At 37.8% G+C, this 14,481-nt stretch overlaps 1 protein-coding gene across 11 annotated transcripts in view; it reads right to left on the reverse strand.

The window, feature by feature from the left end:
- evi5a (ecotropic viral integration site 5a) overlaps window positions 1-14,481 on the reverse strand; it is a 280,753-nt gene that overhangs the window by 91,238 nt on the left and 175,034 nt on the right. For 10 of the 11 annotated variants that reach the window (XM_043698799.1, XM_043698797.1, XM_043698800.1 and 7 more), the window contains one exon: window positions 11,129-11,224. In XM_043698799.1, the coding sequence (XP_043554734.1) occupies window positions 11,129-11,224 (96 nt within the window). Of the gene's footprint in view, window positions 1-9,382; window positions 10,142-11,128; window positions 11,225-14,481 lie in introns of those variants that run through there. The other variant, XM_043698804.1, reaches the window with a different exon arrangement.

Consider the following 14,481-nt stretch of genomic DNA (forward strand, 5'->3'; position numbering starts at 1 on the left):
TACAAGATGATCAGAGGATTAGTTAGGGTGGACAGTGAGAGTCTTCTTCCTAAGATAATGACATTTGCTCGTATGAGGGGGCACAGCGGCAAATTGAGGGGTGATAGATTTAAGACAGACGTCAGAGGCAGGTTCTTTACTCAGAGTGGTAAGGGGATGGAATGCCCTGCCAGCCAATGTAATTAGTCAACTTAGCCACATTAGGGGCATTTGAACAGTCCTTGGATAAGCATATGGATGATAATGGGATAGTACAGGGGATGGACTTAGATTAGTTCACAGGTCGGCTCAACATCGAGGACCGAAGAGCCTGCTCTGCACTGTATTGTTCTATGTTCACATTGGAGGGATTCTATGAAAAGGAAATGAACTATGGAAGTTTCAATTTGATGATACTGATCAAATGATTTCACTTTTACAAATTCAAGTGAAAATGGAAATGCAAACTCATCCCTTTTTCGTTTAATATGTAAAAAAATTTTTTATATAAAATAATCCAGTTACCTCTCGCATATTGCGATTTGCATAGTAGTTAGTGGGTCTCCTATGACACTTTTTTCACCACCTTGGGGAGTTCCCCAGTGCTATTTTCTCACTTCTGTCACACTTTTATACCTTCTTCATAATTCCATTCAGTAATTCCCTTCTGATTTCATACTTTCTATCACAGCTTGAGTCACAAAATATTGACCATTTCTTCCTTGTGTCAAAGAAAAATCATATCCTCTTTTCATCCCTCAAATACAACCAACAAATAGACAATAGTGACTCCTTCATCTGTTGACACTCTTGGTTTCACTGTCGCCCTGAATTAAGAATTTCTGCACATTACAACTGGCAAAGGCTAAGTCTCAAGATATTTTCATTCTGTCGGGGCACTGCTGGCTGGCTAATCCAGCACTTATCACTCATCATCAAGTGTCCTCAAGAAGGTGGCAGTGAGCTGCCTTCTAAACCACTGCAGAAAAACGTTGTGCAGGGACATCCACAGTGCGGTTAGAAAAGGTGTTCCGGAATTTTGACACACGACAGTGAAAGGACAGCATTATAGTCCCAAACAGGTTGGTGTTTGGTTTTAAGCAGCACTTGCAGGTGATGGTCTTCCCATGCATCTGCTGCTCTGTCCTTTCAGGTGGTGGAGGGCACTGATTTGGAAACGGTTGTTGAAGGGGTTTGGTGAATTGCTGCAATGCATCTTGTAGATGGTACACAATATTGTCACTGTGCAATAGCGTGTGTGAGAGAGTGTGTTCAAGATGGTAGATAGATAGCCAATTAATAGGCTGATTTGTCCCAGATAATATCAGTATCTTGAAGTTTTTCTTATTCATTCATAGAATGTGGGGGATGTTGGCTTCCCATGTCCATAGTTGCCACTGAGGTGGTGGTGGTGGTGAGCTGCTTTCTTGAGTCACTGCAGTGCATCTGTTCAGGATTGACCCACAACTCGGGAAGGAATTCCAGAATTTTGATTCAGTGACAGTGAAGGAATGGCTATATATTCCCAAGTCAGAATGGCGAGTGACTTGGAGGGGAAATTGCAGGTGATGGTAATGTTCCCATATACCGGCTGCCCTTGTCCTTCTAGATTGATGTTGTCATGTGTTTGGAGAGTGCTGTCTGAGGATCTTTGGTGAATTTCTGTAGCGCCTCTTGTAGATAGTACAAACTACTGCTACCGAGCATCGGTAGTGGAGGGAGTAGATATTTGTGGACATGTGCACTGTGTACTGAGTGGTGTCAAGCTTCTTCAGTGTTGCTGGAGCTGCACTCATCCAAGCAAGTGGGGCGTATTCCATTACACTCCTGACATGTACCTTGTAGACTATAAAGGCTTTGGGAGTCAGGAGGTGAGTTACTCAGTACAGATCCCTCACATCTGGCTTACTCTTGGAGCCACTGTGTTTACGTGGTGGGTTCAGTTGAGTTTCCGATCAATGGTAACCCAAACAATGTTGATAATGAGTATTTCAGAGGTGGTAGCACCATTAAATGTTTTTTAAGCTGCATTCATCAGACAAGTGGAACATATACCATTACATTGCTGCCATGTTTTATATATGGTGCACCGAGAGTCAGGAGGCAGTTCACTCGCCTCAGAATTCCCAGTCTTTGACCTACTCGTATAACTGTAACATATGGCTGGTCCAGTTCAGTCTTTTTTCAATTATAATCCATGAATTGTGAGAAATTCAGTGATGGTAATACCATTGAATGCCATTTGGAGACAGTTAAATTCATTCTTGTTGGAAATAGTAATTGTCTGGTATTTTTGTCGTACAAATATTACACATTTTGACCTTTATTTGTAGAAAAACAGAAACATAGAAAATTGGAGGTGTAGACCATTTGGACAATTCAATATCCTGTTTCTGCTTTCTCCCCATAATCTTTTGACACCTCTAGCTCTAAGAATAATTAACTCCTTCTTGAAAACATCTAATATTCTGGCCTCAACTGCATTGTGGCAACAAATTCTACAAGCTCACCACAGAAGAAATTTCTCTCCATTTCTATCTTAAGTGGCACGCCCCATATCCTTACTCTGTGACCCCTGGTCATCAGGAACGTCCTTCCTGCATTCACTCTATCTAGACCGGTTAGGATTTTACAGGTTTGGATGAGATCCACTTCATTCTTCTAAACACCAGCGAATATAGTTCTAACCAATCCAATCTCACTTCATTGCTAAGGAATCATCCGAAGAACCAGACTAGTAAATAATCCTTCATGACCACAACATTCGTCCTCAGAAGACCAAAACCACACACAATATTCCAGGCGTGGTCTCACTAAGGACTTGTACAATTGCAAGATATCCCCACTTCAGTACTCGAATCCTATTGTTACGAAGGCCAATGCAGTATTCGCCTTTCTCAGTGCCTGATGCACCTGCATGCTTACTTCAGGAACTGGTCTACAAGCACACCTAAGTTTCGTTATATTTCCCTCTTTCCAATCTATCACATAATCTGCCTTTCAGTTTTGCTACCAAAAGGGGATTGCTTCACATTTATCCTCATTATACTTAATCTGCCATGCATTTGCCCACTCAACTTGTCCAAATCACAATAAAGCACAAATCACACCTCTGCGTCCTCCTCATAGTTCATCCTACCAGCCAGCTTCACGCCATCTGCAAACTTGAATATATTATATTTTGCTCCTCATCTGAATTACTGAGGTCCAATCACTGATCTCTGATACTGCACTGGTCACTGGCTGCTGCTCTGAAAGAGACAGGTTCATTCCCCCTCTCTCAAAATCCCATAATTATTACAGTACAAAAAGAGACCATTTGGCCTATCGTGCCTTAACTGGCTCTATTATCTTGTACCAATTTGCTACCTTTTCTCCGCTTCCCTACACACCATTCCTATCCAAAAACCATCGAATGCACCTCTTGAATGCTTTAATTGAATCTGCCTCATTCCAGGCATACAATACCCTAAAAACTCACTGCGTGGAAAGAAGATTTTCTCACATTAACCTTGCTTTGTTTGCATGTCACTAAATCTATGCCCTCTCAAACTTGTTTCTTTTCCAAACAAAACAGCTTCACCCTATTTACTCTGTTTAGCCACTCTTTGTTGCCCGTCTGCCTGGCCGTTCTTCATCTATGTCAGTATGCTGCCCTGTTCAGATCTTGCTGCACATGGACATGGACTGCGTCAGTATCTGAGGGGTTGGAAATGGTGCTGAATGTTATGCAGTTAGTGAACATCCCTACTTCTGGCCTGATATTGAAAGGATAGTCATTAACAGAGCAGGTGAAGGTGGTCAGGCCTAGGACATTACCCTGATGAACCTCTCCAGTGATGAATGTGGACTGGGATGATTGACTTCCACAACAACAACCATCTTTCAATTAAAGGATGTGGGCCAAAGACAAGAATATGTACTTAGGCCGTAGGTTAGCCATGAATTCACTGAGTAGTAGAACAGGCTCAAAAGGCTGATTGGCCTACTCCTGTTCTTGTGTTGTGCTGGCATAATTTGAATGAATAAGAGTTCTTTCCTAATTCTCACTGACTTCAGTGTTACCAGGGTTCCTTGGTGCCATCAACTGCTGTTTTGATGTCAAGCACAGTCACTTCAACCTGACCTTTAAAATATTTTCGTCCCTGTTTGGACAAAAGCTGCAATGAGGCCAGTAGTGGAGGGGCCTCACTGAAACAAAACTGAGCATCAGCGAACAAGTTATTGCCGACTTTAGCAGTCAACAACAGATTCCAAAACTTTGCTGGTGATTAAGAGTAGATCCATGCAGCAGTAATGAGCTGAGTTGCTTTTATGTTGTTTTTGTGAACACAATACACCTGGGCAATTGTACACAACTGTATTAGAAGGTGCAAGAAGCTCTTTGTCATGTTTAAAATTTAGTGGTTTTCTTGTGCAATGTGTTTAACATGATCATGGTGCAGACAGCTATATTCTGGGGTGCAGGACTGTGTGTTAAGGAATGCACTAAAGATTAAGGTAGTCAACTCAAAGGTGCAGGAGGGCAGTGCTACTGACTAAGCAGTGAAGCTTCGGGATATACCACACTAAGGAGCTGAGAGAACAAATCAGATTGAATTCTTGTCATTGAATCCATATAGTAAATGTATTGCAATTGAATTTGGTCAGCTAAGAATGCAAAATATTAATTAATAAAAATTGTATTTAATTGCATTTTCCATAATGTCTAATTGGAAATGTTTGAAAAGTACTTTTAAATAGGTTATGAATAAAACATATTTTTGCAGAAACCAAATCCATGTGATCAGTTACAGGCCAGCATTGCAGTTCTACTGGAACAACTTGGCAAGGCACATGGTTACATCTGAAACACAAGTCTTTGGTATCCTTGCCAAACAGTTGTCTGTGCTCATAGCTTTTTGCTTCAGCCAATGTCTTCAGCCAGTTTCTGGTATCACAAGCAGAGTGAACAGAATTGGCTGGATGCCAGAATCTGATGCTGGTAAGCAGAAAAACGGAGGAGCAAGTGTAGGCCATTTAGCCCCTTAGGCTTACTCTGCCATTCAATAAGGTCATGATTTATCTGTCCATACTCTCCAATCTTAAAAGCGATCCCATTACATCCCTGATAGAAGATTTTAGCATATCCCTACTGCTGATGTCAGGTTAATTGGCCTCTAGTTTCTGGCTTCCCTGCTATTCCCTTTCTTGTATGGTGTGGCTTTGTTTGCTGTCTTGCTTGAACAATTTTTGCTTGCAATCTGGGGACTATTCCAAAATGTAGGAAATTCTGCAAGATCAAAACAAGAAGTTACTTCTCGCAGAGGGCCATGATTCTGTGGAATTCACAATGCAGAGTGTGGCAGATACTGGGACATTGGGTAAGTTTAAGGAGGAGACAGACAGCTTTGCAATGAGCAATGAGTTGTGGGTTATGGGGAGCAGGCAGGAAAGTGGTGTTGAGGCCATGATGAGATCAGCCATGATCATATTAAAAGGCAGAGCAGGGCTTGAGGGACTGGATTGCCTACTCCTGGTTCTTAAGCATTGATGATCTTTGCGGCTATCTTTTTAATCCGCGACAGAAGCCATTAGTTCACAGAATTTGCTGGTTTTGATCTCACTAATCCCATCAGTACTATTTTGTTGCTCATACTATTTTCTTTAAGTTCCTCATACTCAAAAGGTTTTTGGTTCCCTTTATCCAGAACATTTTTAGTGTCTTCTCCAAGAAAATAAACAAAGTACTTAAAGTTTTTATCATTTCCTTATTTGCCGTTCCATTTTTTTTGTCGCTGTATGAGGTTTTTGAATTTATTTTGGCTAATCTCTTCCTATTAACAATGCTACAGACATTATTACAAACTGATTTTATGCCTTTGGCTAATTTATTCCTACTCTATTTCCTCAATTAATTTCTTGCAGCCACCACACCCGCCTGACCAGTTAGCAATGGTGGTCACTTTTCATGTGGTTATTACTCCTCAAAAGGATATTTGCTGCAAATTATGAATTAATTATTTAAGCACTTGCCATTGCTTATCTACTACTGTATCTTTGCATCTAATCAGAATATAATACTCATCTATTTCCCTATCATATTAAAAACAAAACAGGTTACTAGATTGGGTAAAAATTCACTTTAAGGGACTAGGAGTAGAACTTGGGAAAATAAATAGGCAACGATCAGTAAAGGATACAGAAGTGATGTTTAACACAGCGCAGGAAAAATATATTCAGTTGAAAAGGAAGAAAACGCTAATGGAACTCCATTTATGAGGAAGCAAGTCAGAGAAAAACTGAGGGTTAAGATATAGTTAATACACATACAGTTGTTAGAACCCTCACTGATCTTTCATTATTTTGTTCTTTTAATTATTTTTGATTTGGAACGGTGAACTGAGTGTTGAAGGCGATTGTTGTACAGTGAACAGCAGCTTGATTTAAAAAAAACAAGCAAATTGATATTTGCTCACAAGGTTCAGCCTGGAAGTTAATTGCAGATTGTTTCTTGTTATAAAGTGCTCAAAAGATCTTTGATTCCAGAGTTTGGCTGCTCAAGCAAATAGCAGATGTTGAATGTTAACTGGGACTTTGTGGGAGACGGCCAGTCTATCAAGAAGAAGCCAGAGTTTGCACTAGCTTTTGAACAGTAATTAAGAAAGAGGGATTGTGCCCGCAAAAGCGAAGTTTGATTGCCCTCTCACTACTCTCTCATCGTCAACTTATTGAAAGTTCAGAGAAGAGAATCACTGTTATAAGAATTAAACAAATGTTCCTTGGAGCCTACAGGAAGCTATCTGCATGTGTTCACGCCATCAGAAGCCAAGCAAGATATAACCCCAGGAATTAGAAATATTATAGATTGTGAATGCTGCTCAAGTGAACTGGCCAGTTAGGCCATTTTTTATTCTTTTGATTTATCCCTTAAACTTATTGGTCTACGAGTATGGGGGCTAGAATTAAACAGGATTGAGTTTATACCTTAGACATTAATTAGATTACTTTGTGGTTTAAATTTGCTCTGCTAAAGCTACTATATTAATAAATTGTTTAATTTCTTTTACACTATAAACACGTTGCTGGTGTTGGTTATTCAAAAAATCTGGCTAGGAACCACTGCGGTCAATTTTGAGGGTCCTTGAAGGTTTTAATTTTACTGTGTTGCAAATACACAGATAGCGAAGTTGATTTGATTTGGCTGTTTGTCTCTATGTTGTAACACAGCGTAAATGTGAAAAGACTGGTGGATAAGTCAGGTGGGAACTACAAAAATAAAATGATCAAGGAACAAAGTAGCGAAATATTTTACAAACATGTCAATAATGCAGGATCTGATGGGAAGATAATCAACACAGGATAGAAATATAATACAAGTAACAACAGAAATGTCAGAAAAACTAAAAATTATTTTCCTTCTGTATATATTAGAGAACTAGGATGGGTAGGTATGACAATGAATGATGAAATGAGTAATGAGATTAAGTGCAGTTACTATAAAAAGGGATGCACTGAATAAACTAAACAAACTCAGGATAAACTTCATAATCCAAATGGACAACATAAACATATCAGTGCTTTAACAGATTCAGGGAATACATAACAGAGACATTATTACTCTTAGTTAACAACCTGCTTGATAAACGTATAGTGCCAAAGGAATGGGGTATGACTAAAGTAATTCTTATATTTAAGGGAAACAAAACACGTCTCGGAAATTATAAAAGTCAGCTTAATATCACTGGTAGGAAAAGTAATGGAATCTTTCTGAAAGGAGATAATCGAAGAACATCCAGATTTGAGAAAGATGCGAATAAATAATCAATAAAGATTTCACAAGGAAGAATCTTGCTTTACCAACTCTATTTAATATTTTGAGAAGCTAACAGAATGTAGATAATAATCATGTAGAAGATGTAATTTATCTGGATTTTCAAAAGATCTTTGCTAAGATTTGTTAAAATAAACTAACGAACAAGATCAGAGGATGTGTAATCATAGCCAATAATAGAATGGATTGCTAGATGGGAATCAATGGAAGCTATTTAGAGTGATTCTAAAATCTTTGCACAAAAAGTGTCCAATGTTTATTTACTAGCTGGTCAATATATATGTGAAAAGTTCTGTATAATGTTGTGATTTCTGAAGCAACCAACTTTTATGAGAACATTATGAAAGATGTAACACTGATTCATTTACAATGTTAGAAAATACTGAAATAATTAAAACTTTGCTTTCAAAAATGTTGTTAGCTTATTGAATCTCAAGATTCAGTTGTCACCAGATTCTTTTAATTGGAGCACCAATCCACGTACTATATCCTTGCATTTTAACAGCTTTACACAAGAATTAGAGTTTTTTTTGTGGTTTCAGAATATAGATATGAGTCAATCATTCTTATGACCTACCCATGACCTGAGAAGTAAGAAAAGCAACACTGATTTAAATCTATCATTTCTGTAGTTAAGCTCATTCAAGTACTAATGTGGGTGGACCTGTATTTGACATACTGCTTATCAAAATTCTCAACATTTTAAAGTTACACCTCGGAACAAATCAACGTCAGTGCATAAATCAGATTAAAAATGGACAGTGTTGGGCTAGTATTATTTTTGCATCTGATCACTTGGTCATAGTTTTAATTAGAAAACAATATGGGCGTGCACCAGTGCCATTTCCTGTGCACTTCCTGTTACCTTTTCACACATAGACTTTACCAATTTTGCCCCTACTTCCATCAAAAAAGAATGAAGATGCTTCTCATCTTAGTTTCAAGTTATCAATATAAATCAGCAACATTTCATTGTCTGATTTATCCTCCACATATAAGGGAACAATCCTATCCTGCATAGTTAAGTTTTGTATCTTGCACAAATTAGGAACAGAATTTGAACTGTCCAGGCAATGGTTTCACCTTTTAAAGCAGATTGTCCGTATATAGCAAAGATCTCTTTCTTTCCACAAAACTTCTTACATTTTGTATATCTATACAGCTTAACCAGATATTTGATAAATTAACATAGGCTGCATTGCATGCGCATAGCTTTCAACAGTGGATCTGTTGATAGTTAGTAAGAGCTCCAAGAAAGATCTGCGACTGTATTGTATTGAATTATCACCATCCATCATTGTTTAGACTCCACAATAAAAGGTACCACTGGACAATTTACATACCAATGTTCTCGAAATGAACAGCCAAAGGTTCGCTGTTCAAGTACAGTAATGTAATACTTGTTATAAAATTAGGAATTTTGGGTGGTGAAGTTATTATATATAACTATACAAAGAAAAAGACTGAGCTTCTTAGTTTCACAGTAATGCAAGGAAATCCAGAAAGAAGTAATTGTGTTTTTCAAGTCAACTCCATTCAGATTCAAGTCTGATTCTTCTGTCATGAAATATGCTCCCACACCATTCTCTTATTTTACAAAATTCTCATTCCATCTCTGACCCAAACTGAAACATATCCCTATATTTTTTCAACCTTACTTCAACAGACATTGATCTTTTAAGCAAAATGCCTTTAATTTTATTCAATTTACTTGCAGATGTTTAACATGAACATTTCTGCAGCATGAAAAAATCCTAAAATGATGAATCAATATAACAATTTTTTTTCATTCTCAATCTAAAGTGAATACAGAAATTTGTCCAATCTCAAGAACTTCCAAAGCACTGCTCAGACATTTAATATACTTAAACTTTGGGAAACGAATCAGCCAATTTGTACAAACAAGATTGGGATAATGACTAGATATTTTTGAAAAGGCTTTGATAAGATGCCACTTGTGAGGATACATTAGCTATGACTAATGTAAAGTGGTCATAGTCTTACTGGACCACAGACATCCTCTGTCATGAGGGAGACTACTGATGGTGGTTTAACCAGAGGTTGCGAAGAAGAGTCTTTCATGGTAACCTCAGCTGATGTGGGAATTGAACCCATGCTGTTGAACGAGTTGTCCAGTCAACTGATTTCCGCTACAAGCGCTTTGCCAGCCCTAAAGTGTCCTTTTGACTCAAACTGGGCAAGCATCACAGCTTTTAGACCTTGGATGATAAGCAGTCTCTCTCTCTCTTTATGACGTCCATGAAAATTATATTTTGCCTCCATTTTGAATGGCCCCCTGTAGCATGGTGCTGTGAAAGTTTCCTCACCCACATAGGCTGTAAACTGTTCCTGTTTAATAAGGACAAAGACTGTGGATTATATAGTACTGCCCTTAAGTCTTGGTATTACATTCTTATCCTTGACCACTAACCAGACCTGTACTTGATTTCGCCAAGTATGTGTGGTTGCCTCCTCAATCAAGCTATGCTGATAATTTTCCACATCCTTATGTGTACAATGTCTACAACTCAACAATTTGGAGATGTTTTGCAAGGTACAGACACACCACATATATAGTGGTCCAAGATTACCATGTTCTCCATAAACTCCACATACTGTGGCTAAGGCAGACAATTTGAACTGTCATCATTAGCTAGCATTGCACTAATTACTTGTTAATTAAATATTTGTGTATTTAATCAATTTATTAAATCACTTAATCCAATATAAATTTAAGTCGATTAAACATTTACCCAAAATTTGTTCCTGACTTGTGCTGACTTCACTTTATAATCTTTCTCCTGCCCTCTCTTCCTTTGTCTCCTGCTCGGTGAGAAATGCCCTTCTCGTTTCACATTCTCTATTGAATACCTGATCAGGGTTCTGGGTGTTTAACAAAGGTTTGAACACTGAAAACATAAAACTAAACAGGTAGTCAAAACTACGTCCAATAATTCAGTGTGCAAAACCACCTATTGTCATATGGAATACAAAAGCCAACAAATTTTCAATTACAAATGTTTTGCTGTGCTAACTCGGTCTAGACAGCAATGTGTTCATTTTACGCTCAGTACTCCAAAGCTGGGGAAGGAATTAGGATCCAGGAAAGGTTCTACTTGTAGCTATCAGCTGCAAACAAGATTGAACTCAAGTTTTGTTACTCTGGAATAGTCAAACAACCTGTCAACGGCAGCAAAACTGTTGTCCTCAGACAATTGGTTAAGGTACTGGACAAGTAATGGAAATATAGAAATATAACTGAGTACTCCTAAACAATACATTTAGAGAGAAGAAATTGACAAGAATTTCATCAATGCTAATTTGTACTTTAAGTACCTGTATCTCCAGGTCAGCAATTTTCTGTTGTAGTTCAACCACGGCTGCTATGCTATCTGCTTCTCGAAGTCTCATCACCATCACATCTTCTTTATTCTAAAATGATATTAAAACTAATCAACAAGATGGTAAATAATATATCTGTACTCAAATAAAGACAGATTTTCTATTGGATTAAACAACTTAACAATAATCATTTTAATAGCAATCTATTGAGAAGGATAACATATTGTGTTTAAACATGCATTCCAAAGTTTACGAAATTGGAATCTCCAAAAAGAAAATGATCGGGAGAATAAAAGAAGGAACGGAAGATGTTATGCACAAACTGAAATTGCTGCAAAATCTCAGAGGGTCTATCAGCATCTGTAGAGAGAAATATGAGTTTAATGTTTCTTCAGAAGGGTCACTGGACTCAAAATGTTAACTCTGCTTTCTTTCCACAGATACTGCTACATCTGAGTTTCTCCAGCAATTTCTATTTTTAAATGATCAGAAAGTTTGTCATTTATTTTTCAAATACAGAGTGTGAACAATGTGCAGTGAGCATCAAAAAAGCCAAGATTTTGAAATTTTCCCACTGCAAGTAATTTTAGGAAAAAAAAGAAAACTGAAAAAAAAACAACTGTGGACGCTAGACATCCTTCTGAATACTGGGTTTTGTTTGTAATCAAGAAAACTTATCTGAAAACTATGAAGAATTTCAATAAATCTTTGCTAAACACCAGGACTCTTCAATTGAGGCATTTACACTTATGGGACATTTTACAATTGTGGTTTGATGGAATAGGTTAAGGCAAATTAATAGACAGCTCACAAAGAGTATCTTGGTACATGGAACAACAACAAAAAAAATCAAAGCAATTCAAATCAATAATCTACGAGGAACAGAACTTTTATTCTACAAACAATAAAAACCAAAGCAATACGGATGAAGAAAGTCAGAAACAAAAACAAAAACAACCCTATTCTGAAGAAGGGGCACTGGATCTGAAATGTTAATTCTGCTTTCTCTCCACAGGTACTGCCAGGCCTACTAAGTTTTTCCAGCAATCTTTCTTTTTATGTTTCTATTTTACAAATATTACAATTCGCACTAAGTTCATCATGAATGCTCTTTATATCTTACAAGTACCTTTCTATGCCATCCTGTACTGCTCATCTGTATAAGTAGAATAACAATTTATTGAGTCTTTTCTCCTCATTTATGGGATGGGAGTTGGCAAGGCATCTACTGCTTCAATTACCCTCGAGGTGGTGGTCAGTCACTTTCTGGGGTCTCTGACGTCCATGTCATACCGTTACTTTACGTACCTGTATATCCAGGTCAGCAATTTTCTGTTGTAGTTCAACCACGGTTGTTATGCTATCTGCTTCTCGAAGTCTCATTACTATTACAGCATCTTTATTCTACCCAAATGTTGTTGGGTTCAGACTAGGAACATTGTTCCCTAAAGGCAGTGAATCAATGCAAATATAGTTCCAAATCAGGGATTGTGTTATTGTGGCCAATTAGTGAATATACCCAAACTCAATAATAAAGTACATTTAGAGGGCATAAAACTTTGACCTCACTATACTTCAATACTGGCCACTGTAAAATATCCAATTTCTAAAGCTTTCAATGAGAACTAGTGCCTCAATCACTTGACGCAATCAGCCGGAGATCATCACTGCTCTCCTCAAAAATACACAGGAAAGTAGCAAAATTGCTACTAGTCCATCAAAAAAAATGCTAATTTTCATGAAATGAGTGCACTACTCAACACAGTGGCTGTGTGTAACTTGCAATGAACTTAGACATCAGGAAATCAGAGATGCTTGCAGCTGATTCAACTCACATATCGAAATAACGGCAATTTTTGAGTTTGTAGTGTTGTAATCACTTTAAGGCTTTTCTGTCGCAGAAAAAGATCACATTCAGCTAATACCCTTTCATATTTAACATGTTTACAGTTGCAAAACAAATTATTCTCTTTGAAAGGGAAAATATATTGGAGGTTTAGATGCTAATTTTAATTACAGCTGGATTTACCGGAACACATTGGTTTTAATGCGCAAAGTTACTACTAATTGAAGAAACCAAGAGAACCAACCAAGATATGAAGGCTCACATACAACGGTGATTGAAATTCAGAGTTTATTGCGGCATTTACTTGTTCTCTTTGGAATTAGAATTGACTTCAGGTATGGTTTTAATGGAACAACTGTCGCACACTCATTAAAACCAAAAGCTGAATGGGATGTGCAAATCCTTTTAGATCAACTTAATTTGGAAACAAAATGCATAATAAGAATTTTGGGATGTTGGTGCAACAGTATAGAAAGTTACATCTATAACAGCAGCTGTACATTTTCATAAGTAACTTGTGTAATACTTCATTATTAAACAAACCCTTATTTTCACTCAAATGAAATATAAAGGAGTTACAAAGACTATTTAAAGCAGGCTTGTGAAAAAGAACATTTGACAAAATACCTGAATTATTTCAGTACATTACTTGAAATCTGGATAAAGATTTTAAAATAGGGTACGCCTTAAAACAGAGTTCCATAGTGCACATTGTTTTTGTACCAGTTTAAAGTGTTGTAAAATAATTTTCTTTCATACAAATGGAAATAGCTACATAATCAGTTAATATCATTGTATAATTCAGCACAGAAACAGACCCTTCAGTTGAACCAGTCCACGCTGAATATAATCCAAAACTGAACTAGTCCCACCTGCCTGCACCTGGCCCAAGTAACCTAAGTCGTGGATTAAATTTTCACTAAACCAGCAGCTCTCTCAGCACACATTCACTCTCTGCCACACCTTTTATCCTTACAATTTGTACATTTAATTTCTCACCACAACACATTTTCATCATATTTATGAAAGAAAAGTAAATGGAATGAGTTACAATATGCCATAACCCTTAAAGTAAAATATGAGCATCAGAAGCAATAGTTACACAGAGTCATACAGATGTACAGCATGGAAACAGACCTGCTGTGGTTCTGTTCGCCGAGCTGGAAGTTTTTGTTGCAAACGTTTCGTCCCTGTCTAGGTGACATCCTCAGTGCTTGGGAGCCTCCTGTGAAGCGCTTCTGTGGTGTTTCCTCCGGCATTTATAGTGGCCTGTCCCTGCCGCTTCCAGTTGTCAGTTTCAGCTGTCCGCTGTAATGGCCGGTATATTGGGTCCAGGTCGATGTGTTTGTTGATGGAGTTTGTGGATGAGTGCCATGCTTCTAGGAATCCCCTGGCTGTTCTTTGTTTGGCTTGCACTATAATGGTAGTGTTGTCCCAGTCAAATTCATGTTGATTGTCGTCTACGTGTGTGGCTACTAAGGATAGCTGGTCGTGGCATTTC

This window comes from Chiloscyllium plagiosum, chromosome 11 (assembly GCF_004010195.1).
Source record: "Chiloscyllium plagiosum isolate BGI_BamShark_2017 chromosome 11, ASM401019v2, whole genome shotgun sequence".
Taxonomy (NCBI): domain Eukaryota; kingdom Metazoa; phylum Chordata; class Chondrichthyes; order Orectolobiformes; family Hemiscylliidae; genus Chiloscyllium; species Chiloscyllium plagiosum.